Source organism: Plecotus auritus, assembly GCF_963455305.1.
Source record: "Plecotus auritus genome assembly, chromosome: 2".
Classification (NCBI taxonomy): Eukaryota; Metazoa; Chordata; class Mammalia; order Chiroptera; family Vespertilionidae; genus Plecotus; species Plecotus auritus.
The window spans coordinates 118460761-118486038 of record NC_137771.1 but is presented as its reverse complement, the minus strand read 5'-3'; the positions used below and the strand labels follow the sequence as shown (position 1 = coordinate 118486038).

General features: G+C 38.5%; 2 protein-coding genes across 18 annotated transcripts in view; one reads left to right on the top strand and one right to left on the bottom strand.

Moving 5' to 3' along the window:
- The window catches only part of HPS3 (HPS3 biogenesis of lysosomal organelles complex 2 subunit 1), a 124239-nt gene that overhangs the window by 15945 nt on the left and 83016 nt on the right, over positions 1-25278 (bottom strand). The window lies entirely within an intron of this gene.
- CP (ceruloplasmin) overlaps positions 1-25278 on the top strand; it is an 86637-nt gene that overhangs the window by 31474 nt on the left and 29885 nt on the right. For 13 of the 16 annotated variants that reach the window (XR_013960020.1, XR_013960021.1, XR_013960022.1 and 10 more), the window contains 6 exons: positions 7333-7483; positions 8758-8970; positions 17143-17350; positions 18660-18802; positions 19976-20104; positions 23671-23777. Coding sequence is in view for 12 of the 16 variants with exons in the window: in XM_080657638.1 (XP_080513764.1) it covers positions 7333-7483; positions 8758-8970; positions 17143-17350; positions 18660-18802; positions 19976-20104; positions 23671-23777 (951 nt within the window). In the remaining 4 variants the exon portion in view is untranslated. Of the gene's footprint in view, positions 1-7332; positions 7484-8757; positions 8971-17142; positions 17351-18659; positions 18803-19975; positions 20105-20406; positions 20742-23670; positions 23778-25278 lie in introns of those variants that run through there. The other 3 variants (XM_080657632.1, XM_080657635.1, XM_080657636.1) reach the window with 2 other exon arrangements.

Here is a 25278-nt window from a genome sequence, read left to right as displayed (position 1 = left end):
TGTCATCTGTGAACAAAAACAGGGTGTGTGTTTTTTTTTTGTTTTTTATTTTTACTTATATTTTTTTTTGTTGTTTTTTTTTTAGAGAGAGAGGAAGGGAGAGGGATAGAGAAATTGAAACATCAACTGGCTGACTCCTGCATGCTTCCCACTGGGGATTGAGCATGTAACCTGGGCATGTGACCTGATAAGGAATCAAACTGGTGACCTCTTGGTTCATGGGTCGATGTTCAACCCCTAAGCCACTAGCTGGGCAACAAAGACAGCTTTATTTCTTTCTTCCCAATCAGTATGCCTTTGTTTTATCTTGTCTCATTACATTAGCTAAGACTTCCAGTACAATGTTAAAAGTAATGATAAGAAGAGACATCCTTCCCTGGTACCTGATTTTAGTGGGAAAACTTTTAGTTTCACACTATAAAGTCTGATGTTAGCAGTAGTTTTTTGTGTGTAGATATTTTTTAAGTTAAGGAAGTTCTCCTTGCTATTCGTTTACTGAGAGTTTTTAGTCATAAATGAGTGTTGAATTTTGTTAAATTCTTTTTTTATGCATTTATTGACATAATCATGTGATTTTTCTTCTTTAGACTATTGATTTGATGGTTCACATTAACTGATTTTAGAATGTTGGACCAGCATTGCATACCTAGGATAAATCCCACTTGATCATGATATCTATAATAATAAAAGCGTAATATGCTAATTAGACTGGACAACTGAATGACCTCTGGATGTCCTTCCGGATGAAGCCGGGGCTGCAAGGGCCAAGCCCCTTGCATGAATTTTGTGCATCAGGCCTCTAGTATTATTATATTTATACATTGTTGGATTTGACTTGCTAATATTTTGGGGCACATTTTATATCTACTAGTATATTCCTTAGAGATATATTGGTCTGTAGTTTTCTTGTAATGTCTGTCTCATTTTGGTATTAGAATAATTTCGGACTTTTAGAATAAGAAAACAAGCATTTCCTCTGTTTCTATCCTCTGAAAAAGATTGTATAGAATGCACATAATTTCTTCCTTAAATTGTATAGCATGTGCATAATTCCTTCCTTAAATGTTTGATAGAATTCACCAATGAACCCATCTGTGCCTGGTGCTTTGTGTTTTGAACAGTTCTTTAGGAGATATAAGCCTGTTCAGATTGTCTGTTTGTTCTTGTGTGATTTTGGCTAACTGTGTTTTTTACAGAATTTATCCATTTTATCTAAGTTACCAATTTTATAGGCATATAATTTTTATAGTATTCCTTTAATATCCTTTTAATGTTCATAGGATCAGTAGTGATGTCTAATTTCTAATATTAGTAATTTGTGTTCTCTCTCTTTTTCACTTAGCCTGCATTGAGGGTTATTGATTTTTATCAATATTTTCAAAGAATCACCTTTTAGTTTCATTGATTTTTTGTATTGAGTTCCTGTTTTCAATGTCATTGAATACTTCTCTAATTCTCATTCTTTTATTTTTTAAATAAACAAATATGTATGTGTATGTGTATTCATATCCTTGCTTTTTTTTTTCACTTAACAATATAATCCGTAATTCCCTTCCATTTGTAATATATGAAGATATTCCTCATTTCTTTTTTTACAGTAGCTATTGCTCCATAGTGTAGACATGCTACAGTTTATATAGCCCAGTGGTTGGCAAACTCATTAGTAAACAGAGCCAAATATCAACAGTACAATGATTGAAATTTCTTTGGAGAGCCAAATTTTTCAGACTTAAACTTCTTCTAACGCCACTTCTTCAAAATAGACTCACCCAGGCCATGGTATTTTGTGGAAGAGCCACACTCAAGGGGCCAAAGAGCCACATGTGGCTCGCGAGCCGCAGTTTGCCAACCACTGATATAGCCAGTCTACTATTAGATAGGGGTTTGGGATGTGTCCATTCTATCCTTTTACAAATACAATACAATGGGTAGCCTTATTCATACATCTCTTCATATTTTTGCCAGCATACCTTTGGGATAAATTCCTAAAATTGACATTGCTTGGACAAAAGATAAGTACATATACAATTTTACTAGATATTGCCAAATTTCCTTCCATAAGAATTGTGCTACATTGTATCCTTACCAGGTATATTGTGAGATGATCTGTTTTTTCACAAATTTGGAAATTTTTACTAATCTAATAGGACATAAACAGTATCTCTATAATTTTAATGTTTTGTTGATGTTATTGTTACTAGTATTTGAGCGTCTTTTCAAATGGTTAAGAATTTTCACTTCTTTTATTTGACTGTTTATATCTATAGCTCATTTTTCTACATTTTTATTTTTCTTCACTGACTTGGAAACTATTAATACATTAGGGATAAAAACCCTTTGTCTGAGATATTAGTTGTAAATATTTTTTCTTACTTATTTAGTTTTTCTTTTGTTTATGAATGTTATTTGCCATGTAAAATTTTTATTTCTATCATCTTTTCCTTCCTCATTTATAGATTTTGTCATAGTTAAGAAAGTTTTTCCATTTCACAGGCCTTAAAGGAATTCACCCATACTGCCTACAAGTGCTTGTATGGTTTTATTTTTCACATTTAAATCTCTGTTCCATTTAGAACTTATCCAGGTGTATGGTTGAGAAATGAATCAAATATATCTTTTTCTATATGACTATCCAGTCATCTCAACACCATTTATTAACTTTTCCTCATTGATTTGAAAGCTGCCTTTATCAGATGCCAAAAATTTCATACACAATTCAGTCTTTTTCTTGATTTTCTATTCTAATCCATTCATCTCTATATATCCATGCACCAATATCATACTATTTTAATTATAGCATCTATATATTTAATGACTAGTAGCTATACTTAATTGCACTTTTTTCCCATCACTTTAACAGCTCTTTTTGCTGACTTATTCTTTCTAATGAACCTTATAAAAACTTACCTGGCTCCAGGAGAAAAAAAGCCTAACAGTGTTTGGTTGGGATTGTCTAAATATACAAATTAAATTATGAAAAACAGACATCATTTCTTTTTATTATTGATCTCAGAGAGAGAGAAAGGGAGAGAGAGGGATGGAAGGAGAGAGAGAGAGAGAGAGAGAGAGAGAGAGAGAGAGAGAGAGAGAGGAACATCGATGTGAGAGAGAAACATTGATCCATTGCCTCCTGCACTCGCCCTAACCAAGGATGGAACCCACAACCTGGTTATGTTCCCTGACTGGGAATCAAACTCACACCTTTCGGTGTATGGGACAATGGGTGCTCCAACCAACTGATCCACACTGGCCAGGACAGAACAGACATCATTATACATTTGAGTCACCCTGCAGAAGAACATGTTTTTCCATTTACTCAAGTCTACTTTTGTGTTTTTCAGGAGTATTTTATAGTTTCTTTTATATAGGCTTTGGATAATTTTTGTTGTTTATATCTGGATTTTTTTATTTGGCTATTATAAATTAAAAATTTGAAAACATGTAACTGAAAGAAAAATGGTTTTCTACCTCTGGATCCCATTCTTTGATCTTGTGCTTACCTTGGGAAGGAATAAAAGGGGACTAGTATTTATTGAACTCTTTCCAGGCACTTTCACACATATTATATTATTTCATTTAGCCTTCACAACCCAAGAGGCTAAATATTGTTATCCCTACTTTTTGGAGAGGAGGAACTCGTGAGTTGAGATTTAAAATGTGAGTTTTAGCCTCTGCATGTTTCATCATCTTCATTTTGCAAATGAAGGAGTCACTACACAGGAAGGTCTACAGGAGGCAGTAAAAGTTCTCATCCTGGCTCTTTCACTTACTTGCCATGTGGCTTCAGATTGGGTACAATATTTGAATAATGTAAATTAGTGCTTTGTTTAGTATCTGATCTTAATGAAGATAACTATTATTTTACCACTAAGTATGATATTGGCTATTAGTTGGTATTTAAAATTTTTATTTCTGGCTTACTGAAAATGTTTTTCTATTTAAAATCACTTGAGCAGCAGCATGTGGACCAAAGGGTCCCAGGTTTGATTCCCATTCAAGGGCATGTACCTTGGTTGTAGGCTCCTCCCGGCCCAGTTCCTGGTTGGGGGTGTACAGGAGACAACCAATCGATGTGTTTCTCTCACATTGATATTTCTATCTGTCTTTTCCTCTCTCTTCCACTCTCTCTCTAAAAATCAATGGAAAAAATATCCTCAGGTGAGGATTAAAAAAAAAAAAGTTAAGAAAAAATCACTTGAGCTGCTCAGAAAACATCCTGTGTTAGGCACAGAATTCATTGCTAAATAAGACAGGTCAGTTTCCTGTTCTAATTGTGTTTACACTGTAACTAGAGGCCCAGTGCATGAAAATTCATGCACTGGCGGGGGTGGGGGGGTTCCCTCAGCCTGGCCTGCCCCCTCTCACAGTCTGGGAGCCCTCAGGGGATGTCCTACTGATGGCTTAGGTCCACTCTGCAATCGGACCAATCAGGAGAAAGCGCCATCCCCATCACCACGGCTGCGGACTCTTGGCCCTCGCTTCTTAGCACTGGCCCCGCAGCACTGCTGCCTCTCCTGCGCCACCAGCCCTCGGCCCTCACAGCCGCTGCAGCTTTGTCTGGAATGATGTCCAGTCTAATTAGCATATTACCCTTTTATTAGTATAGATGTGTGGTGTAGCAGAGAAGAAGTGGGAGGGATGGGTGTGAAGGGGGTGGGAAAGAGAGAAGATAAGCAAACACAAAAAAATAGAAATAGATAACTATAGAAAGTGATGAGTTTTAAAGAACAAAATTGGGTAATATCATAATTAATAGAATTCCTAGTTTAGATAAAGTGGGGGTAATATTAGGGGTAAGATTTAAATTTCATGGAGCAGCCTTGCAAAGATCTGGGGGAAAAACAAAGGGAACAGCTAGTGCCAGGATGTCAAATTTTGTAAGAATTTATTTTTAGGTTTTCTTGAAATTATTTTTAAAATTAATAAAATAAAAAAGATATATAAAACGTATTTTTTTCTCCTTTACCTTATAAGTGTAACTAACTACATTAAGGATTTCCTGATGTTGAACTATCCTTGCACTTCTGCAAAAAGACATTGCTTAATTATGGTGTGTTGTTTGTTTTGTTTTTTTTCCCAATATATTTCTGTGTTGAATTTGATAGTGTTTATTTATTTATTTTTAATCTTTATTGTTGTATTACAGATGTCCCCTTTTATCCCCATTGACCTCTTCTAGCCACCCCCCCCCCCCCCACTCCAGGCCTTCACTGCACTATTGTTTGTGTCCATGGGTTATGCATATATGATACTGTTTTATTTAGAATTTCTCATCAAAGCTATAAGTGATAACAGTTTAAATTTTGTGTGCATTTTCAGGTATTATATCATGGTTATACTATCTTCATTAAATAAATTGAGAAGATTCTTATGTTTTTAATATTTTTAAACAGTTTAGATAGAAACCCATCTGCTACTTAGAAATTTTTGACTTTGTGAATTTTAATAAGTAGTTAGTTATGTTATTTATGTTTTAATCACTGTTTTTATTTCACCCATGGATATTGGTATATTCTGGTACCTCCTTCTAAGTCACCTGATCACATTTATTGTACACAGTGGTCTTTATTTATCTTTCACACATGTAGTTATATTCTGTTCTCATTTCCAATGTGGAATATTTGGAATCTCAATTTTTTTGTTAGACTCGTCAGAGGTTTGTGTATTTTATTGGTCTTTACAAAGACTACATTTTCAGGTATAGCTATTTAAATGTTCTAATTTATTAATTTATGTGTTGTCTTATTAAATTTTTTATAATTTTGTTTCTAAAGTATTTAGATATTTATTTTTATTTGGTTTTGTTAAAATAAAAAGTATTTCAGACTCTCAGTTTATATGTTTAGTTATATTCCATACATTATAACTCATAGTGTTCTCGTGGACATTACTAACTATGTAATAATTCATTTTTGTTTCCTCTTTGGTCTAAGAGTTATTTGGATCAAATATGATCCTTTTATATTTTTTAGCTTTTTGTCCTTATATTAGTAATTTTTAGTTTTGTTGCATTAAAATCAGAAAATGTGACCTATAAACTTTCACTTAATTTTTCTCTGCAGATTAGAATATAAAGTGATTGTAGTGGTCCCCTGTTGGAAACCTCAAACATCTGAAAAATTTTTTGTTGTTCTTTGCCTGATACAGAATTTTTGTAACATAATCTTTTCCCCTCAAAAACATAAACACTACTCCTTATTTCTCTGACATTTATTATAGTAGAGAAGTCCAATGATTCCCACTATTAGTTATCATTATGTCTCTCCTTTTATAACTTGTCTTTAAAATTATTGCTGTGTATATTTTTCATCTTTTCCTCTGATTTATGGGAGCTTTTTAAAGATCATCTCCATTATGTTATTTTCTGTAGGATCTAACCTCAGATATCTGCTTTAGTTGGATTTTTAAATTTTGATATTTATGTTTTTGATCTGAAAACAATCTCAGGAGAAAGACATGCAATCATCTCTGAAATTTTCTCTTCTGTGAGGCAGTAACTTATTAAAGGCTTATATGCTTTGATTCCTTAGACCAGTGGTCGGCAAGCTCATTAATCAACAGAGCCAAATATCAACAGTACAACGATTAAAATTTCTTTTGAGAGCCAAATATTTTAAACTTAAACTTTTTCTAATGCCACTTCTTCAAAATAGACTAGCCCAGACCGTGGTATTTTGTGGAAGAGCCACACTCAAGGGGCCAAAGAGCCGCATGTGGCTCGTGGGCCGCAGTTTGCCGACCACTGCCTTAGACTGATCGCCTTCTTCTGAACTACTGAATCATTTCATAGACCAAATAGCATTTCTGCTTCCTTGTTTTTCACCAGGAATGGGGGAACAGGAGTAAGAGTGCTTGTTCAGATGCCTCAAGGTTGTGAAAATTCTGTTCCAATTTATCTGGCAGGCTATTTTCCTTAAGATAATGCTTCCCTCTAACTGCTTCCTCCTGCTCTGCCTTACAGGATTCTTCATTTTCATGAATGCAGATGACACTTTCCCTGATTTCTAGCACAGGCACATGTCCCCTCACCCCATTTGAACAATTGTTTTTGGTGGTTTCAATGAATATCTGCAGAGCTGGCAGGAAGGTAAGGAGAGGAGAGTCAGAACTTTCAGGTACAGCGAAAGGCTTAGGTTATCATGTTGAACCAAAATTCCACTACACAGATACTAAGGAAAACTCTGATGGTCAACTGGATGATTCCGTGAGCCGCATTTACAAAGAGGAATGGAAACTTCTGTTCTTATCCTTCAAAAATAGTGTTGTGTACATGAAAGTCTTTCTGCTTTACTTCTCCTGTCTTCAAATTGTTGTTCTTGTTTTTATTTACAGAAAGATGTAGACAAGGAGTTCTATTTGTTCCCTATAGTGTTTGATGAGAATGAGAGTTTGCTCTTAGATGATAATATAAAAATGTTTACAACTGCATCTGATCAGGTGAATAAGGAAGACGCAGACTTTCAGGAATCTAATAAGATGCACTGTAAGTACTGCCTCATTGCACATGGAATGCTTTTAATTATAACAAAATTCCAATAGCTTTGCCTATTGTTCAATTTTCAATAAACAATTAAATATAGTGAGGGTAATACCACTGATTATTTAATGTATTGTTCAGTTACTCCTCATTTCACTTAATTCAGGATAAAACATACAAAACATGTCGATTAAATGCACAGTGCTTAATATGTAAACAGCATCACGCAGGGTTTCTTAGAAATGCAAATTCTTGGGCCCCAACCCTGACCTACTGAATCAGAAATTCTGGGTGTGGGGCCAGCAATCTATGCTTAACACACCCTCCAGGTGATTCTGATCTATGTTCAAGTTTGAGAACTGTTGATTAGATGCTTTTCTCATCTGTGATTTAAGAATGACAGGCTCATTGTATTATTTAATATGAAGAAAGATATGGTCTCTGATCTCAATAAACTTCAATAATTCTCACCCTTGACTACACATTAGAATCAACTGGGAGATTTTAAAAACTATTAAAGCTATTTTTTAAATGCTCAGGACAACCTCCAGAGGTTTTTATTTAATTGAAATCTGGCATCAGATTTATTTTTAGCTCCCAGTGTAATTCTAAAATGCAGTTCTAAAATGCAGTTAGGGTTCAGAGATAGTGAGCTAATTGTTTACAAAAACAAAAACAACAACAACAAAAACCACCACACCACTAATGGACATGTGAAAATTATTGTAGCAAGAAGAAAAAAATGTAAAGTTGTTTTATAGATTTTTTAAATTGGATTGATACTAGTCACATTACTCACAATCTTTAAAATAATCCTTTCGATTTAGCATTTTTTTGCATTCTGGAGGAGCCAAAGATATTATCTATCGAAAACAGTAGTGAGAGAAAACTTCCTGCAAATACTCTGCTCTATTAATTGAAGGTGAATCATAGAATTTTCCATCTAGAACAACAAACCCATTCCCAGTCTACAGTGCCCAGGAAGAGGTGGTATTTCTCATATATTTAGGTGTTCACAATATGACCCTTGAGAGAACTGAAAGAACAGTAAGATTCCTAGGGCACAGAACTCTGAGAACACTGCATTTAGCTCTGCTCCTTTCTGCTCTGGAGGGAACATCAAGAAATTGCAAAGCCACTACTGACACAGAAAGGAGTAGAGAGGCCAGAATGGGTCTTTTAAAATTTAAATAAAGTTGGCTCTGCAAAGTCTAGGAGGTTGTCATGTAGTAGGACATAAGGTAAACCACTTTCAAAATGTTATTTTTCACCTTTTACAGCCATGAATGGATTTATGTATGGGAATCAGCCTGGTCTCAATATGAGCAAAGGAGATTTGGTCACGTGGTACTTATTCAGTGCTGGAAATGAGGCTGATGTACACGGGATTTACTTCTCAGGAAACACATACCTGTCAAGACAAGAAAGGAGGGACACAGCAAACCTCTTCCCTCAAACAAGTCTCACACTCACCATGCAGCCTGATACTGAAGGTGTATTTCTTTAAAGTCAAGACAAGATTCTATTGGATCAATTCCTGAGGTTTTGATTTATAATCCTGTGGTGGGTGATAAACTCATCCCTTCCCCAAGCCTCCCAAGTACCATTCCTTCCCTTGGAAGAGCAAGACTAGGCCACTCCCTGCTATATGCCAGATAGGTCCATTTCCTGTTTGTCAGTGGGAGGGAAGTGAGTAACAAAAGAGCAGACTGGGATGTCTCCCATTTCCACAAAGCAGAAACCTTAACACATTCTACTTTTATATTATGGTTCTTTTAAAGATAGCTGGTGTAACCAAACCCAGGTTTAGCTACTTAATGCAACAAAAGCCAAACTTGTGAGAAAGGTGCTGGTAAAAAAGAAAGCACTATATTTAAGTATTGGCCCCTTGAGAAGATGGGGACTTTTGTCCCAAAGCCCATCTTAACAGCTCTGGTCAAGCTAACAAATTCTATAGGGCTGAAAGAGGGGAGAGAAAACTGTGGATGTGGATGTGCATGATGTGTAGGATGTGAAGGACGTCTTCCCATAGGCCTTGATATGGATCTTTATGGTGACCATTCTTGAGTTGGCTATCTGGTCTTTTTGTCTGCTGAGTTCCTGTGAATGAGTGGTTAGCATCAGCCAGGTCTTGAGGCCAGGCTGCTTCCTAAGTTTGCATAGGAATGGCAAATCCTGAACTATAAAGTATATTTTAAAACTTTTAACATGTAAGCACTAGTTTCAAGAGAAAAATCAGGTCACAGTAGCAAGTTGGGTTTAACACTTACTCAGATTAATATGGGTTGCTTTATATAAATTTCTTTTTCTTTTTAGTTCATTCTTATTTTAATTAAATCTTTATTGTTGAAAGAATTACATATGTCCCTTCCCCTCCCCTTGACCCATTCTATTCTTCCCCAACATCCTACCCCTGGCCTCCACCACCCTATTATCTGTGTCCATGGGTTATGCATATATGCAAGTTGACCTATTCCCACCCACCACCCTCTCCCACTTTCCCTCTGAGATTCCAGTCTGTTCTATACTTCCATGTCTCTGGACCTATTTTTGTTCATCAGTTAATTTTTTTCATTAGATTCCATACATGAGTGAGATCATGTGATACTTATCTTTCTTTTTTTTTAAATATATTTTATTGATATTTTACAGAGAGGAAGAGAGAGGGATAGAGAGCTAGAAACATCGATGAGAATCATCGATCAGCTGCCTCCTGCACACTTCCCACTGGGGATGTGCCTGCAACCAAGGTACATGCCCTTGACCGGAATCGAACCCAGGACCCTTCAGTCCACAGGCCGACGCTCTATCCACTGAGCCAAACCGGTTTCGGCATACTTATCTTTCTATGACTTGCTTATTTTGCTTAGCATAATATTCTTCAGGTCCATCCATGCTGTCTTAAAGGGTAAGAGATCCTTCTTTTTTACTGCTGCATAGTATTCCATGGTGTAAATGTACCACAGCTTTTTTATCCACTCATCTATTGATGGGCACTTGGGCTGTTCTTATGCCAGTACCAGATGTTAGCTATTGTAAATTGTGCTGCTATAAACATTAGGGTACATACATTCTTTCTGATAGGTATTTCAGGTCTCTTAGGATAGATTCTTAGAAGTGGGATCACTGGGTCAAATGGCATTCTGTATTTTAAATTTTTTGAGGGAACTCCATACTGTTTTCCCACCAGCAGTGTACTAGTGTTCCCTTTTCTCCACATCCTCACCAGCACTTGTCACTTGTTGATTGGTTGATGGTAGCTTTCTGTCAGGTATGAGCTGATACCTCATTGTCATTATAGTTTGCATCTCTCTGATAATCAGTGGCTTTGAGCATTTTTCATATGTCTCTTGGCCATCTGTATGTCTGCTTTGGAGAAGTGTCTATTTAGATCCTTTGCCTATTTTTTAATTGGATTGGATCGTCTTTCTCTTGTTAAGTTGTATGAGTTCCCTATATATTTTGGATATCAAACCTTTATCAGCTGTATCTTTGCCAAATATGTCCTCCTATGGAGTGGGCTCCCTTTTCATTTTGTTGATGGGTTTTTTTGCTGTGTAGAATCTTTTTATTTTGATGTACTTCCATTTATTTTCTCCTTAGTTTCCTTTGCCCTCGGAAATGTATCTATAAACATATTACTACAAGAGATGTCTGAGATTTTGCTGCCTACGGTTTCCTCTAGGATTTTTATGGTTTCATGACTTACATTTAAGTCTTTTATCCATTTTGAGTTTATTCTTGTGTACGGTGTAAGTTAGTGGTCTAATTTTCTTTTTCTTTTTTTTTGCATGTGTCTGTCCAATTTTCCCAACACTATTTATTGAAGACTTTCTTGACTCCATTGTATATTCTTGCCTTCTTTGTCAAAAATAGAGTGTGATGGCTTGGGTCGATTTCTCGGGACTTTGTTCTGTTCCATTGATCTATATGCCTGTTCTTGTGCCAGTAGCAGGCTGTTTTGAGTACAGTGGCTTTGTAGTATAACTTAATATCTGGTATTGTGATCCATCCAAATTTGTTCTTCTTTCTCAAGATTGCTGAGGGTACTTGGGATTTTCTTTTGTTCCATATAAATTTTTGGAGTATTCTAGGTCTGTGAGATATGCCATTGGTATTTTAATAGGGATTGCATTGAATCTATAGGTTGCTTTGGGTAGTATGGACATTTTAATGATGTTAATTCTACCAATCCATAAACACAGTATATTCTTCCACTTGTTTATATCTCTCTTATTTTCAATGTCCAATAGTTGAGTACAAGTCTTTTACCTCCTTGGTTAAGTTTATTCCTTAATACCTTAATGTTTTTGTTGCAATGATAAATGGCATTGTTTATTTAGTTTATGAGAATTCATTATCTATAATAATAAAAGCCTAATATGCTAATTAGACCGGACAGCCGAATGACCTTCCCGATGTCATTCCAGATGTCCTTCTGGATAAAGCTGCGGTGGTGGGGGCCGAGGCGGAGGTGGTTAGGGGCCATCAGGCAGGCAGGTGAGCAATTAGGGGTGATCAGCAGGCAGGTGAGTGGTTAGGGTTGCTCAGGCAGGCACACAGAGTGATTAGGGGCGATCAGGAAAGCAGGCAGGCGAGCAGTTAGGAGCCAGTTCTGGATTGCAAGAGGGATGTCCAACTGCCAGTTTAGGTCTGATCCCTGTGGGCCTAAACCAGCAATTGGACATCTCCCAAGGGGTCCCAGATGGCAAGAGGGTGCAGGCCAGGCTGGACACCCCCCTCCACCCCCCATGCACAAATTTTGTGCACCGGGCCTTTAGTTGGTGTATAAAAATGCCATGGATTAATGGGTGTTAATTTTGTATCTTGCTACATTGCCAAATTCATTTATTAGATCTAGTAGCTTTTTGGTGGAGTCTTTAGGGTCTCCATGTACAATATTTTGCCATCTGTGAATAATGACAATTTTACTTCCTCCTTTCCAATTTGGATGCCTTTTATTTCTTCTTCTTGTCTGAACACTGTGGCTAGGATTTCCGAATAAGAGTGGTGAGAGTGGGCATCCTTGTTTTGTTTCTGTTCTTAGAAGAAATGGTTTTAGTTTTTGCCCATTGAATAAGATGTTGACTGTAGGTTTGTCATATATGATTTTTTAAAATATATTGCTGGATCTGCTTTCCTAATATATTGTTGAAGACTTTAGCATCTATGTTCTTCGGGGATATTGGCCTATAATTCTCTTTCTTTATAGTGTCTGGTTTTGGAATTATGATAAAGTTTGCCTCATAAAAAGAGCTTTAAAGTGTTCCTTTCTCTTAGATTATTGTCAAATAGTTTGAGGAGTAGAAAAGTTATTTTTTTGAAAGTTTGGTAAAACTCATACTGCCCCGTGAAGCCGTCTGGACCAGGGCTTTTGATTCCTGGGAGTTTGTTGTTGTTTTTTATTACTGCTTCTATTTTATCAGTTGTTATTGGCCTATTCAGGTTTTCTGATTCTTCCTGATTTAATTTTTGGAGATTGTATTTTTCTAGGAATTTGTCCATTTCTTTCACATTGTCCAGCTTATTGGCATATAGTTGTTCATAGTATTTTCTTACAATCCTCTGTATTTCTGTGGTGTCAGTTGTTACTTCTCCACTTTCATTTCTGATTTGGTGGGGAGGGGTCCTCTCTCTTTGTTTCTTGATGAGTCTGGCTAACAGTTCATCAATCTTGCTTATTTTTTCAAAGAACCAGTTCTTGGTTTCATTGATCTTTTGTATTGTTTTTTTCTTCTTTTGTCTCTATGTCATTTATTTCTGCTCTAATCTTTATTATTTCCTTCCTTCTTATTACTCTTGGATTTTCTTGTTGTTCTCTAATTCTTTCAGTTGTAGGGTTAGTTTATTATTAATTTTTCTTGTTTTTTGAGGTAGGCGTGTAGTGCTATGAACTTCCCATTCAGGACTACTTTTGCTGTGTCCCAGAGATTTTGGGTTGTTGTGTGTTCATTTTCATTTGTTTTCAGCAAGTCTTTTTATTTCTTTCTTGATCTCATTAGTAACTCATTCATTGTTCAATAACATGCTAGTTAGCCTCCAAGTGTTTGAATGTTTGGGGTGTTTTACTATAGTTGATTTCTAGTTTCATTCCACTATGATCTGAGAAGATGCTTGAAATGATTTCAGTCTTCTTGAACTTGTAGAGACTTGTTTTTTGTCCTAACATGAGATCTATCTTTGTGAATGATCCATGTGAACTTGAGAAGAATGTATATCTGCTGCTTTGGGTGAAATGTTCTACAAATGTCAATTAAATCCATCTGATCCAGTGTGTCATTTAGAGTCACTGTTTCCTTGTTAGTTTTTAATCTGGAAGATCCATTGAAATCAGCAGAGTGTTAATGTCCCCTACTATGACTGTATTGCTGCCAATCTCTCCCATAATATCTTCTAGAAGTTTTTTATACATATTTAGGTGTTCCTATATTGGGTGCATATATATTTGCCAGGGTTATATCCTCTTGTTGAATCAATCCCTTTATTATTATATAGTGACCTTTGTTGTCTCTTGTGATGACCTTCATTTTGAAGTCTATTTTGTCAGATATGAGTATTACTACCCCAGCTTTTTTATATTTCCATTTGCATAGAAAATTTTTTCCCATCCCTTCATTCTCAACCTGTGTGTCTTTTGTTCTGAGGTGGGTCTCTTGTAGACAGCATATAATTGGGTCATGATTTTGTATCCATTCAGCTAACTTGTATCTTTTGATTGGGGCATTTAATACATTTATGTTTAAGGTTATTATTGATAGGTACTTATTTATTGCTATTTTAATTCTGTATGCCTATGTTTCTCTCTAGTATATTTCTTCTTCTCATTAGTATTTCTTACAGTACCTTTTTGGTAGTGGTAAACTCCTTTAGCCTTTTTTGTGTCTGGGAAGCTCTTTATTTCACCATCTATTTTAAATGATAGCCTTGCTGGATATAGTAATCTTGGCTTCAGAGCCTTTCTTTTCATTACCTTGAATACTTCATGCCATTCTCTTATGGCCTGTAGAGTTTCTGATGAGAAATCAGCTAACAGCCTTATGGGAACTCCTTTGTAAGTAATAAATGCTTTTCTCTTGCTACCTTTAAGATTCTTTAATTTTTGGCATTTTAATTATGATGTGTCTGGGCATGAGCTTGTTTGAGTTCTTCTTGCTTGGTATTCTCTATGCCTTCTGGACTTGTGTGACTGTTTCCTTCACTTGGTTAGGAAGTATTCTGCCATTATTTCTTCAGACATGTTCCCTATCTCCTGCTTACTTTCTTCTCCTCTGGCACTCCTACAGTGTGAATATTGTTACATTTCATGGTATCTCACAAATCCCTTAAGCCAGGCGTCCTCAAACTACGGCCCGCGGGCCACATGCAGCCCACCGAGGACATTTATCCGGCCCGCCAGGTGCCGCTGCCTGTCCTGCTTAGCAGCCAACTCATCCCGGGCCTGCAGTGCGCATAGGAATTTGTTCATAGTTTTTTTTTAAACTATAGTCTGGCCCTCCAACGGTCTGAGGGACAGTGAACTGGCCCCTGTTTAAAAAGTTTGAGGACCCCTGCTAAGCTGTCATCCTGTTTTTTTAATTGTTTTTTTCTTTTTGGTTCTTTTCTTTCTTTTCTTGGGGGGGGGGTCCTTTTGTTTTTCTTTTTTATTGAGTTAATTTTTTCCTATCTGACTTTTAATTCACTGATGCAGTTCTTGGCTTCTTCTAGTCTGCTGTGTATTCCTTCCAATGTGTTCTTTATTAGTGCTATGTCATTCTTTATGTCCGTCTGGTATTTTTTCATAGTTACAAAATCTTTTCTCATGCTGTTGAGCTTCTTTGCCATCATTATGCTGAACTCCGTATCAGATAAATTTCTTATCTCCATTTCGTTTACCTCTTCTTGAGAATTCTCTTGTTCTTTTGAGGTGGGGTTTTTTTGTTGTTTGTTTTTGTTTTTGTCTCCCCATTTTAACTGCCTATTTTAGGTTTGTGTCATGTATTAGGTTGATCTGCTATGATTCCCAATCTCTAGAGCAGACACTGTTTCTGAGTGGCTCTTAGTATCCTGTTTGGACTATTAGTAACCTATAGCTTATTGCTTCCTCTGCTGGGGCTGGGTACCTTTGGAAAGAACTGAGATGTGCACCAGGGTCTGCTTTTCCTAGCCGCAGGCCCAAAAGGAAATCAGGCAACACTCAAAGCCTCCAGAGATCTGCCTCTGCCTTCAGTCCAATTTACAGTTTGAGTAGCCTCAGGCTATGGACCACAGGGACTGGTGAGAGGTCTTCCAATAGGGTGGGGCAACTGCCTTCCCTTCAGGCAAAAACCACCTGGATAGCAAAGGTCCTCCGCAGTGTGATGGAATGACTCAGCACAGGGAAGCAGGGTGGCTGCCCTTTGAGCTCCAACTCCAGAGCCCCCAACCCTGTACTCTCCTTACATAGCTCCAGTTCTCTCTGCCCTCCCTCTGCCAGAGCCCAAGGTGAGTGGCTGCACACAAAATTTTTTGTTGGCCCTTTAAGAGAGTACCTGTATTTCCAGCTATCTCTCACTGGTGGACAGTAACCCTACTGCTTTTCACAGCCAGACATTCAGTGGGCACCTTCTCTGGGTTATAATGCCCAGCTTCAGGTTTAGAACCCAGGGTTCTCAGTAGGAACCCCCCACAGCTGAGACATCCCTCCAGGCCTTCCGTGCCTCCACACTTTCTACTAGTCTCTATGTAGTCTCCACTTTCCACCCTTGGTTATCATGGTTCTCTCCAGCTAGTCTTCAATTGATTTTTCAGGATGGTTTTTTGGTATTTTAGTTATACTTCCAGTTTATTCCTGGGAAACTGTCAGTGTAGCTTCCACCTACTCTGCCACCATTTTTAAATCTCTTTTGTTCATTCTTATTTAGTTCTATTCTATGGTTAGCCAGAGTAGTATAAAGTTTTCATTCCCTGTTACACTGGTAAATCAGACTAGACATTGGAAGACTCCCTAAAGGCTCTTTACCTAAACTTCTCATCATTTCTCTATAGCCTAGATGTAGTGTTGGCTTGTCAATTCTTTGCAGTTAAATAACTTATACGAGAACCATAGCCATGCAAATTCAGAGACTCCCACAGGTCTGGCTCTGAATGAGTAAAACAAACAAACAAAAAAAGTGAAAAAATGCTAACTTGTTTCAGGCTTTTTTTTTTTTTTTTTTTTTTTGGTTTCTTATGTGTCACTAAAAGGTAACCAGGTCCAGGGCAACCTTTCCTTCATTCATTACACAAGTTCAGATACAGCAATAAACAACAGAGATAAACTGTCTGCTCTCATGCAGCTGATAAGTACTCTGAAGAATAACCGGGCAAGAGAAGGCTGTAGTGACTGATGAGGGTAGTTGGGTCAAGGTTCTCTAAGGAGGAGACAATTAAAAAGTGATTTGAGTGAATGAGTGCATGAGATAGTGTGGATATTTTGAAAAGAAATGTTCCAGGTAGAGAAAACAGAAAATGCAAATGCCCTGAGGCAGGCAAACCCTTGACATGTGGCTTGGGTGGCATGAGCAGTAGGCCACATGATCAGAGGTGTGGGAAGTCAGCTGATGTAACCCAGGCCACAGTAAGGACTTTGGTGTTTATTCTGAATGAAGTGAGGAACCATGGAAGGCACTGAGCAAAGGAGTGACATGCTTTCTCATTTACCTTTCAAGGGACTTTCGATGTTGAGTGCCTCACAACTGATCACTACACAGGTGGCATGAAGCAAAAATACACTGTGAGCCAACGCAGGCAGCTGTCTGAAAATCCAAACCTATACCTGGGAGAGCGGACCTACTTCATCGCTGCGGTGGAGGTGGAATGGGATTACTCTCCAAGCAGGGAATGGGAAAAGGAGCTGCATCACTTACAAGAGCAAAGGTAATTCTTTAGGTGGATTCCCAATTTTTTTAGTTTCTCTTTAAAAGAAGGCAGAATTATGTTAAATTGCAGTAAAATAAACAGTTGTGTTAAATAAGAATAACAACAAAATGCTTCCTGTGCATCCTTCTCATTAATTTCAGTTTCTCTCAATTTTCTCACAGGAAATTTTTCATTTGTAGTTATTCATGTTTCTTTTCTATTGGACTGTCTTCTTATATTCATGTGCCCTTATCTTGTCACTGATTTTCAAACTTACACAATTAATGCCTCAGTACAGAGCTAAAGTATTATTTTCTCTATCAACTATTTGCTATTTATGTTATCTTTTCTCCAAAAATTTTGTTATTAGTCTATTAACCAGTTATTTCACATTTTTAAAGCTATTACTAGTATGTATGAAAGGAAACTTTAAATTGAGAGCAGTATTACAGATATGGTCTCTGCCCTCCAAGAAGTTACAGGAAAATATGGTTCAAAACTACCAATAACAAGTAAATCATGGCTCCCTCTGCTGGGGCTGGGTACCTTTCGAAAGAAATCATGGGAATAAAAAAATAAGTTCAGTTTGAATAGATGTTAGCTAAGGGTGGTGGTTGAAGCTATAGAATCATCCATTTAGAGCAGCCTCACCCACACTGTGGTTAACCCTTTTGGATTGTCCCTTCTATCATCTTCCACATAATGCACCAGCCTTTTGTAGTATGACTGGGCAGATGGGTGTGGTCATGTATTCAGATCTGGTTCATAACATGTAGCTGGGCAGTGGTTACCTGGGCAGTTTGACTGTGATGGTGATTATGATTTGTGATGTAAAGGAGTAAAAGGTTATTTCAGTGATTGGGGTAAAACAGTCAAAAGGCCACAGGAGCCATTAGGAGTCAATAAAAACTTTAGGTAAAGGAAACATCTGGAAAAACATGGCTACTTCAGTTCCTATAGACTAGAAACACTATAGTATCCAGGGAACATGGCAGTGGTGAAATCTGGACCCATACAGTTTTAAAGCAATAAACCTTGGGTATGACCTCCTTTAATACCTCATTTCAGAGGAGAAGAAACCAAGACTCCCAATGAGAAATGACTAGCTGGAGGTCATTTTAGTGGCAGAGTCTGGGCTCCACTCTGGCTAGGTGCACTTTCTACCACCCGTGTCTATTTTTAAAGTCTTGCAGGAATGGGAGAGTGGTATTGAAAACTAGCATAATTACTTAAATAAAAATTGTATGTTTATTCATAATTTGAAACTCAACTTCCACTTTCATTAAGACAAATACTAACTTAGTTGTGTGTGTGTTTTTTTTTTAAGTGTTTCAAATAATGCATTTTTAGATAAGGAAGAATTTTACATAGGCTCAAAGTATAAGAAAGTTGTGTATCGGCAATACACTGATGGCACATTCCAAGTTCCAGTGGAGAGAAAAGCTGAAGAAGAACATCTGGGCATTCTAGGTACTCTAACAGCTCCAGTTCACCAGGTGTGGGCAAGGGATATGCTGCTGCATGTGGTGATGGTCCATGTCTAGGAGTTTCATTTTCTTGGTTCATGTATCAGTTATTTAAATAAAAATAGGAGAGTTCTAGTTGCTATATGGGAGGCTGCCAAATTAATGAATCACTTAATAAAGCCAATTAGATCTTTAAAAAATAAAATGTCACTCAATAAAAATGAGGAGCCTATAAATATGGCATAATAAAATACTGTGTCAAAAGCAATATATTATCCCATATACTAATGAAATTGTATATACTTGGTGTTTATTAAACTGATGCTTATAGTTTGGGTGGAATTCCTAGAAATTACATTCTAATGAAATTCTTAACCAAATTCTTCATGATTCTCCCATCCCTCAAAAAAAAAAAATCATAGCTATTTACTCTTAAAATTAAGATGTAAATGATTAACTCTAAATGGGAGAAATTTATATATAGATAAGGAGATACGGAAAGAAAAGAGTGTTACTGTGCACACAGCAGGGGGGAAAGATCTCTTCAATTTTTCAGGAATCATTTTAAGACAGAATGTTTAAGAACTTTACTAACACTGGTCTTGGGAATTTCCTTGGAAATTATCAAGTATAGGGGACACCACTGTGTTTCCACACTAACAGAGTTCTCTAGGGCTTGGTTATCCTCAAGCACCAGAGAAAGCCACCCCAGGGAGAATTCAGTGTTGCTGGTTCACAGAAATTCTCCCAGACAGGAAACAAGCTACGATTGGCTGGAGAGGAGAAATGGGCAGGGTAGCCCCACCCATCCTTTTAAATGCAGGACTGCCTGCAGTTATTAATTCATGCCCAGGAAATTCTGGAAGTCCAAATGCAGAGATCAGGACTCCTGGCCAGGGATGAGTCACAGTGATTCACCAAGATTAGGCCATTAACCTGCAGGGGGCTTTCAGGCCCAAACCTCCCCAGGCCTGAAGATGACATTGCAGCCATACTGGTGTTTTTATCCTGAATCCTCTGAAATGAGGTATAATCCAATAGTAATACAGCATGGAGCCACAGGAGGTAAAACAGACTAGGGCCTTAATGCTAAATTATCCAATCTGTGTTTTTATTCCTGAGTTAGAACTTCTGATCTGACAGCATATAAGCCACTCTTCCTCTTCACTCTTGCCAGGTCCTCAACTTCATGCAGATGTTGGAGACAAAGTGACAATTATCTTTAAAAACATGGCCACAAGACCCTACTCAATACATGCCCATGGGGTGAAAACGGAGAGTGCTACTGCTACTCCAACCTTTCCAGGTACTCATGGGTGGGAGATTGCTACTGTTACTCCACCTTCCTAGGTAGGCATAGGGTGGAGGTGTGCAATAGATTTTACAGCTTCTCCACAAATGACTTGTCAGAAAGGTATTCCTTCCAAATGATTGTTGCTTGAGAAAGTGAAGGAGGTGGTCAAGAGGGCACACAGGGAAATGTGTCAGCATGTGTGTGATTGCATTCACCTACCAAAAAAAATGCACAGCACTGAGGAAGAAATCTGATGGTGCTGGGCATCCAGACACTCAGGTTTGAGTCAGCAGAGATGGTCTCTCTCCACACAGCTAGAACACACCCCAGACAACACGGATCACCTTGAATGTGGCGGAATGTTCCCCTGCCTGTGTCTGAGGATAGGATCCTAAGGACAGAGGCTGCCACTTGAAATTTTAAATCTCTGGTATCTAATCCACTATCTGAAATGTATAAGAACTCAATAAATGTTTAACAGAGTAAAAGCCGAAATAACTTAAATTCAGGGGTGTATTTTCTTTCATAAGAACTGTATTTTTCATCTATTAGTTGTAAAGTTGGCTCTTAGGGAGGATCCTTTTCTCAGTAATTTAGCAGTTCCCAAATACAGGGTGGGGCAGAAGTAGGTTTATAGATGTTCATATGGAAAACAATAATTAATAAATAAAAATATAAGAATCAACTCTGTTTTGTGTACTTACAACTGTATATCAAATGAGAAACAATAAATTACTATATAGGGGAGTAGAAATGAAAAGCCCTGCCCTCATGATCCTCACAGTCTTCCTAGGGAAATAAACAATGTATCAAAAAATTAAGGCAGATGAGCCCTAACTGGTTTGGCTCAGTGGATAGAGTGTTGGCCCGTGTACTGAAGGATCTCGGGTTTGATTCTGGTTAAGGGCACATACCTCAGTTTCAAGCTTGATCCAGGTCCTGGTTGGGGTGTGCAGAATGCAACCAATCGATGTGTCTCCCTCACATCAATGTTTCTCTTTCTGTCTCTCCCTCTCCCTTCCACTCTCTCTCTCTCTTAAAAAAAAATATAAAATTTTAAAAATCAATGGAAAATGTCCTCAGGTGAGGATTAACCAAAATAATAATAAAATTAAGACAGATGAGAAAGAATAAGTAACAATGGCACTATTTTAGGTAGGGTGATCAAGAGGGCTTCTCTGAGGAGGTGCCACTGGTGAAGACATCTAAGTTATGAGAAGCAACAATCCACTTAGTTGGGAAGAGTTGTGTGAGAAGAGCATTCTAGGTCCCAAGATGGGAGGGGACTTGGTATGTCTGAGGAGAGGGAGAGATGGAAGAGGTGAGATGCGAGAGGACCTAAGAGGTCATAGTCAGGACCTTAGATTTTTATCCTAAAAGCCATGCAAGGGTTTGAACTGGAGAGTGATGATCCTATGAACACTTTTAAAGGACTGTCTGGCTAGTGTGTGGGTCAGTGACTGTAGGGGACAAGGGAAGAAGCAAGGATTGGTTAGAGCAGTGGTCGGCAAACTGCGTCTCGCGAGCCACATGTGGCTCTTTGGCCCCTTGAGTGTGGCTCTTCCACAAAATACCACGTGCGGGCACGCACGTATAGTGCGATTGAAACTTCGTGGCCCATGTGCAGAAGTCGGTTTTCGGCTCTCAAAAGAAATTTCAATCATTGTACTGTTGATATTAGGCTCTGTTGACTAATGAGTTCGCCGACCACTGGGTTAGAGGGTTGTAATGATAATCTGGGTAAATAAATGAGTTTTGGACCAGCTTAGAAATGGCAGAAATGCTAAATTGTCACATTCTGGTTTTATTTTAAAGCTGGTGTTAAGAGGACCTGCTGAAAGGCTGGGCATTAGGGAAGGTTAGGGAAGGAGGAGTCTAGACAGTGCCAAGGTTGGGCAATGGGCATGCTAAAAGGTTGGGCATTGGGCAGCAGATTGTGGTGGAAATGGAGAAGGAAATGCCATTATTCAGCTCATGAAAATAAGAGTATAGATGAAGAAACAATATATTCAGGAGGTAAATCTATGCTTTATTCTCAGTGAAATATTCTTCTTATGAAAAGGGTGAGGGCATAGGGACAGAAAAGATGGAGGGCTTTAGGAAAAAGAAACTAGTCTATCATATCCCTCATGTCCTGCTTGATTCCCTAATAAAGGTTTGTTAGACTCTGGCCAATTGAAGTCTGACAGAATGAATAATAGTGAGTTCTACTACATACATGGAGTTTATAGTGCCTTTCATGGCTGAAAGTCAAGGTCCTGTGAGCAGCTGTACAGGAAGCCCTGGGTGACTGGGAGCAGAGATCGGCTGCAGAAGAACCCAGCACAAATGGACCAGGGTAGAGGCCTTCACAAGACAGGAGAGTGGAGCAACTGGCCATCTTTAGAGTGTCAAGGTCCAGAGTACAGTCCTGTGTGTGACAGAGTTGTGACCACACAGTGTATAGTATGACAGACAGAATGGGACAAACTAGAGAGGTAAGTGACCTATGAGAGCAAGGTCTGATGACTCTTCCCCAGGTATCATGAAATCACGGAGGATAACTGTATAAAAGGAGAAAAGGAAGGCCATGGTGAAGCGAGGGAGTCACATTGTGTGGTACAGACACACAGACACAGGAGACTGGGGCAGGTGATAGCTCAGTGGGGATGAGGACAGTGTAGTAGAGAAACACACTTCAAGCTAAGAAGAGATCTGTTGCAACGTTTCCTCAAGTTGGGATACTGGAATTGCCACTGTTACTGAACAAGATCAAGGAATTTGATGTCCTCGAGCACAGAGAGGCCAAAGTCCGAGGCAACAGTTTTCCCAGAAAGAAATAGATTTATTCATTAGGCAGGCAGCGAGACAGGGAGACAGGAGGGAAGACTCAGTCTCCCTCAGACAAGGGCTTAGAGCAAATTTAAATGAGGTTAGAAAGAAGCTATACATATTGATTAATTCTAATTCAAGGGCTCTTGGATCTAAGTTATCTAGGATAAGGATGGGAAGGGTGAGAGAAAGTATAAAGAAATTCCAAGTTGACAGGGTCTGACTGGGTGAGATCTAGGCACCCTTGCTTCGGCATACTGTCCTCAAGGACTGGGGCAGATTTTGGTTCTGGCCACCTGTAGGGCTCAGTGGAGTTCATTTGGCTTTTTGCACCCACTCCAGCCTCTGAGCTCAGTCTGGCCTGGCTTGGTCTGGTGGTGTCCAGGCACTGTGAGTAGGCTTGCTGTTACCTCCTGAAAGTCAAAATAACTAGGAGTGGGAAATCTATGAGGGTCTGGTTCAGTGTTTGGGCCCTATTTCACCCTCTCCTGGCTATTGTGGTACGGCATGCATGCCAAGTCCAGTTAATTCATAACTGACAAAGAAGATAGAAATGTGTATCTTACAGTTTATCCTAAAACCAAATTTCTGAAAACAATTTTGAGTACCACTACTTTTTAAATCTAATTTCCTTCACATTTCCGGTTTCTGGGTCACTGGTTTTTAAGACTAAGCCTGTATATAAATACATATGTACATATGTGTGTGTGCATATATATGTATATATACCGAATATAACTGGATGTATCAATACTTGATTAATTTAGGTGAAACTCATACTTACATATGGAAAATCCCAGAAAGATCTGGAGCTGGAAGTGAGGATTCTGCTTGTATTCCATGGGCCTACTATTCAACTGTAGATCAAGTTAAGGTAAACTTATATCATCTGTGTTCTGTGAAAAGCCCCAAAACAGACACACAGCTGAAGGAAGATGAGGTTACAGTTTCCTGTAGGCCAGTTCTACGGTAAATTCCCAGGGAGTAAGTGGCTCTGCAATTCACTTCAGTTTCTTTTTGTTTGTGTTTAAGGATACATCTATGACTGCTGATTGTGGGTAACACAGATTTAAATATTAATCAATAATTTTTTATTTCCCTTTCACTTCAGAATACATAAACACAAAGAACTGAAGTCCGTGATTTCAGAGCTCTATTATTACATGGTTTAAAATGCTGACCTCACCAATCACAGCACAACTAATACTGCCATTTGACTAAATATTCCAAAGCCAACAAAACACTCAACAATGACAAATCAGATCAGGTCCTCAAATTCTTTTGTAGAATTAAATCTCTAGTCCCAATCTTTCTCCTGAGTTTCAGATTTGTCTATACACCTGTCGACTGAACATCTCCATCAGCATGTCCCATAGGCACTGGAAACTCAGCAACTCTAAAATGGAAATCAAGATCTTCCTCCACCTCCTCCTGTATTTCCTGTTGTACTAGATAGCACCTAAGCACCCAATCTACTCAGTTGTTCAAGCTAGAACCCTGGATATAAAGTATCGAATGCACCCTCTTTGCTCCTCCAAGGAATTCACCTACATAGGCCTCAGTCCATTCCTTTTCTCCATCGCCATAGATCAGGTCCTTGTAATTTGCCCCCACAATGCAATGGCTTCCTAGTCTCCAGTCTCTCCCTCCTCCAAGCATTCCTTCACTCCACCATCAGGATGACTGGGCTAAAATGCAAATACACTGCCATTCCATGTTTAATGTTTCAGTGGCCACCTATGTCCCACAAGACAAAATCTAAAATTCCTGATCATGATACAACACAAAGGTCCTTCAGGAACTAATCTGCCACTACTAATGCCCAGCCAAGTAGGCCCAAGTCAACTGAGGTCTTCCTCCTCTGTATTCATTAGCACTGTACATACCTCCATCACAGCAAGAGGTTCCTTCTTCTGCTCCTCTATTTCCCTGGCTAGACTGAGTACCTACAGGGCAGGGGCTTTATATGATTCATCTCTGGAATTTCAGTGACTGGCATAGTGGTTGGCTTACTAGCAGGGGTCCTCAAACTACGGCCCACGGGCCACATGCGGCCCACCGAGGACATTTATCCAGCCCGACGGTGCCGCTGCCTGTCCTGCTTAGCAGCCGACTCGTCCCGGGCCCGCAGTGTGCATAGGAATTTGTTCATAGTTTTTTTTTTAAACTATAGTCCGGCCCTCCAATGGTCTGAGGGACAGTAAACTAGCCCCCTGTTTAAAAAGTTTGAGGACCCCTGGTTATGGAATAGGCAAACCAACATTGTTCATTTGGGGTTCTTTAAATTGCTGCTCATTAGCTAAGTCAATATTTGGCCTCTGCACCCACACCACCTACCTGTAACTCACCATTGTTCCAATTTAACAGCTTCAAGT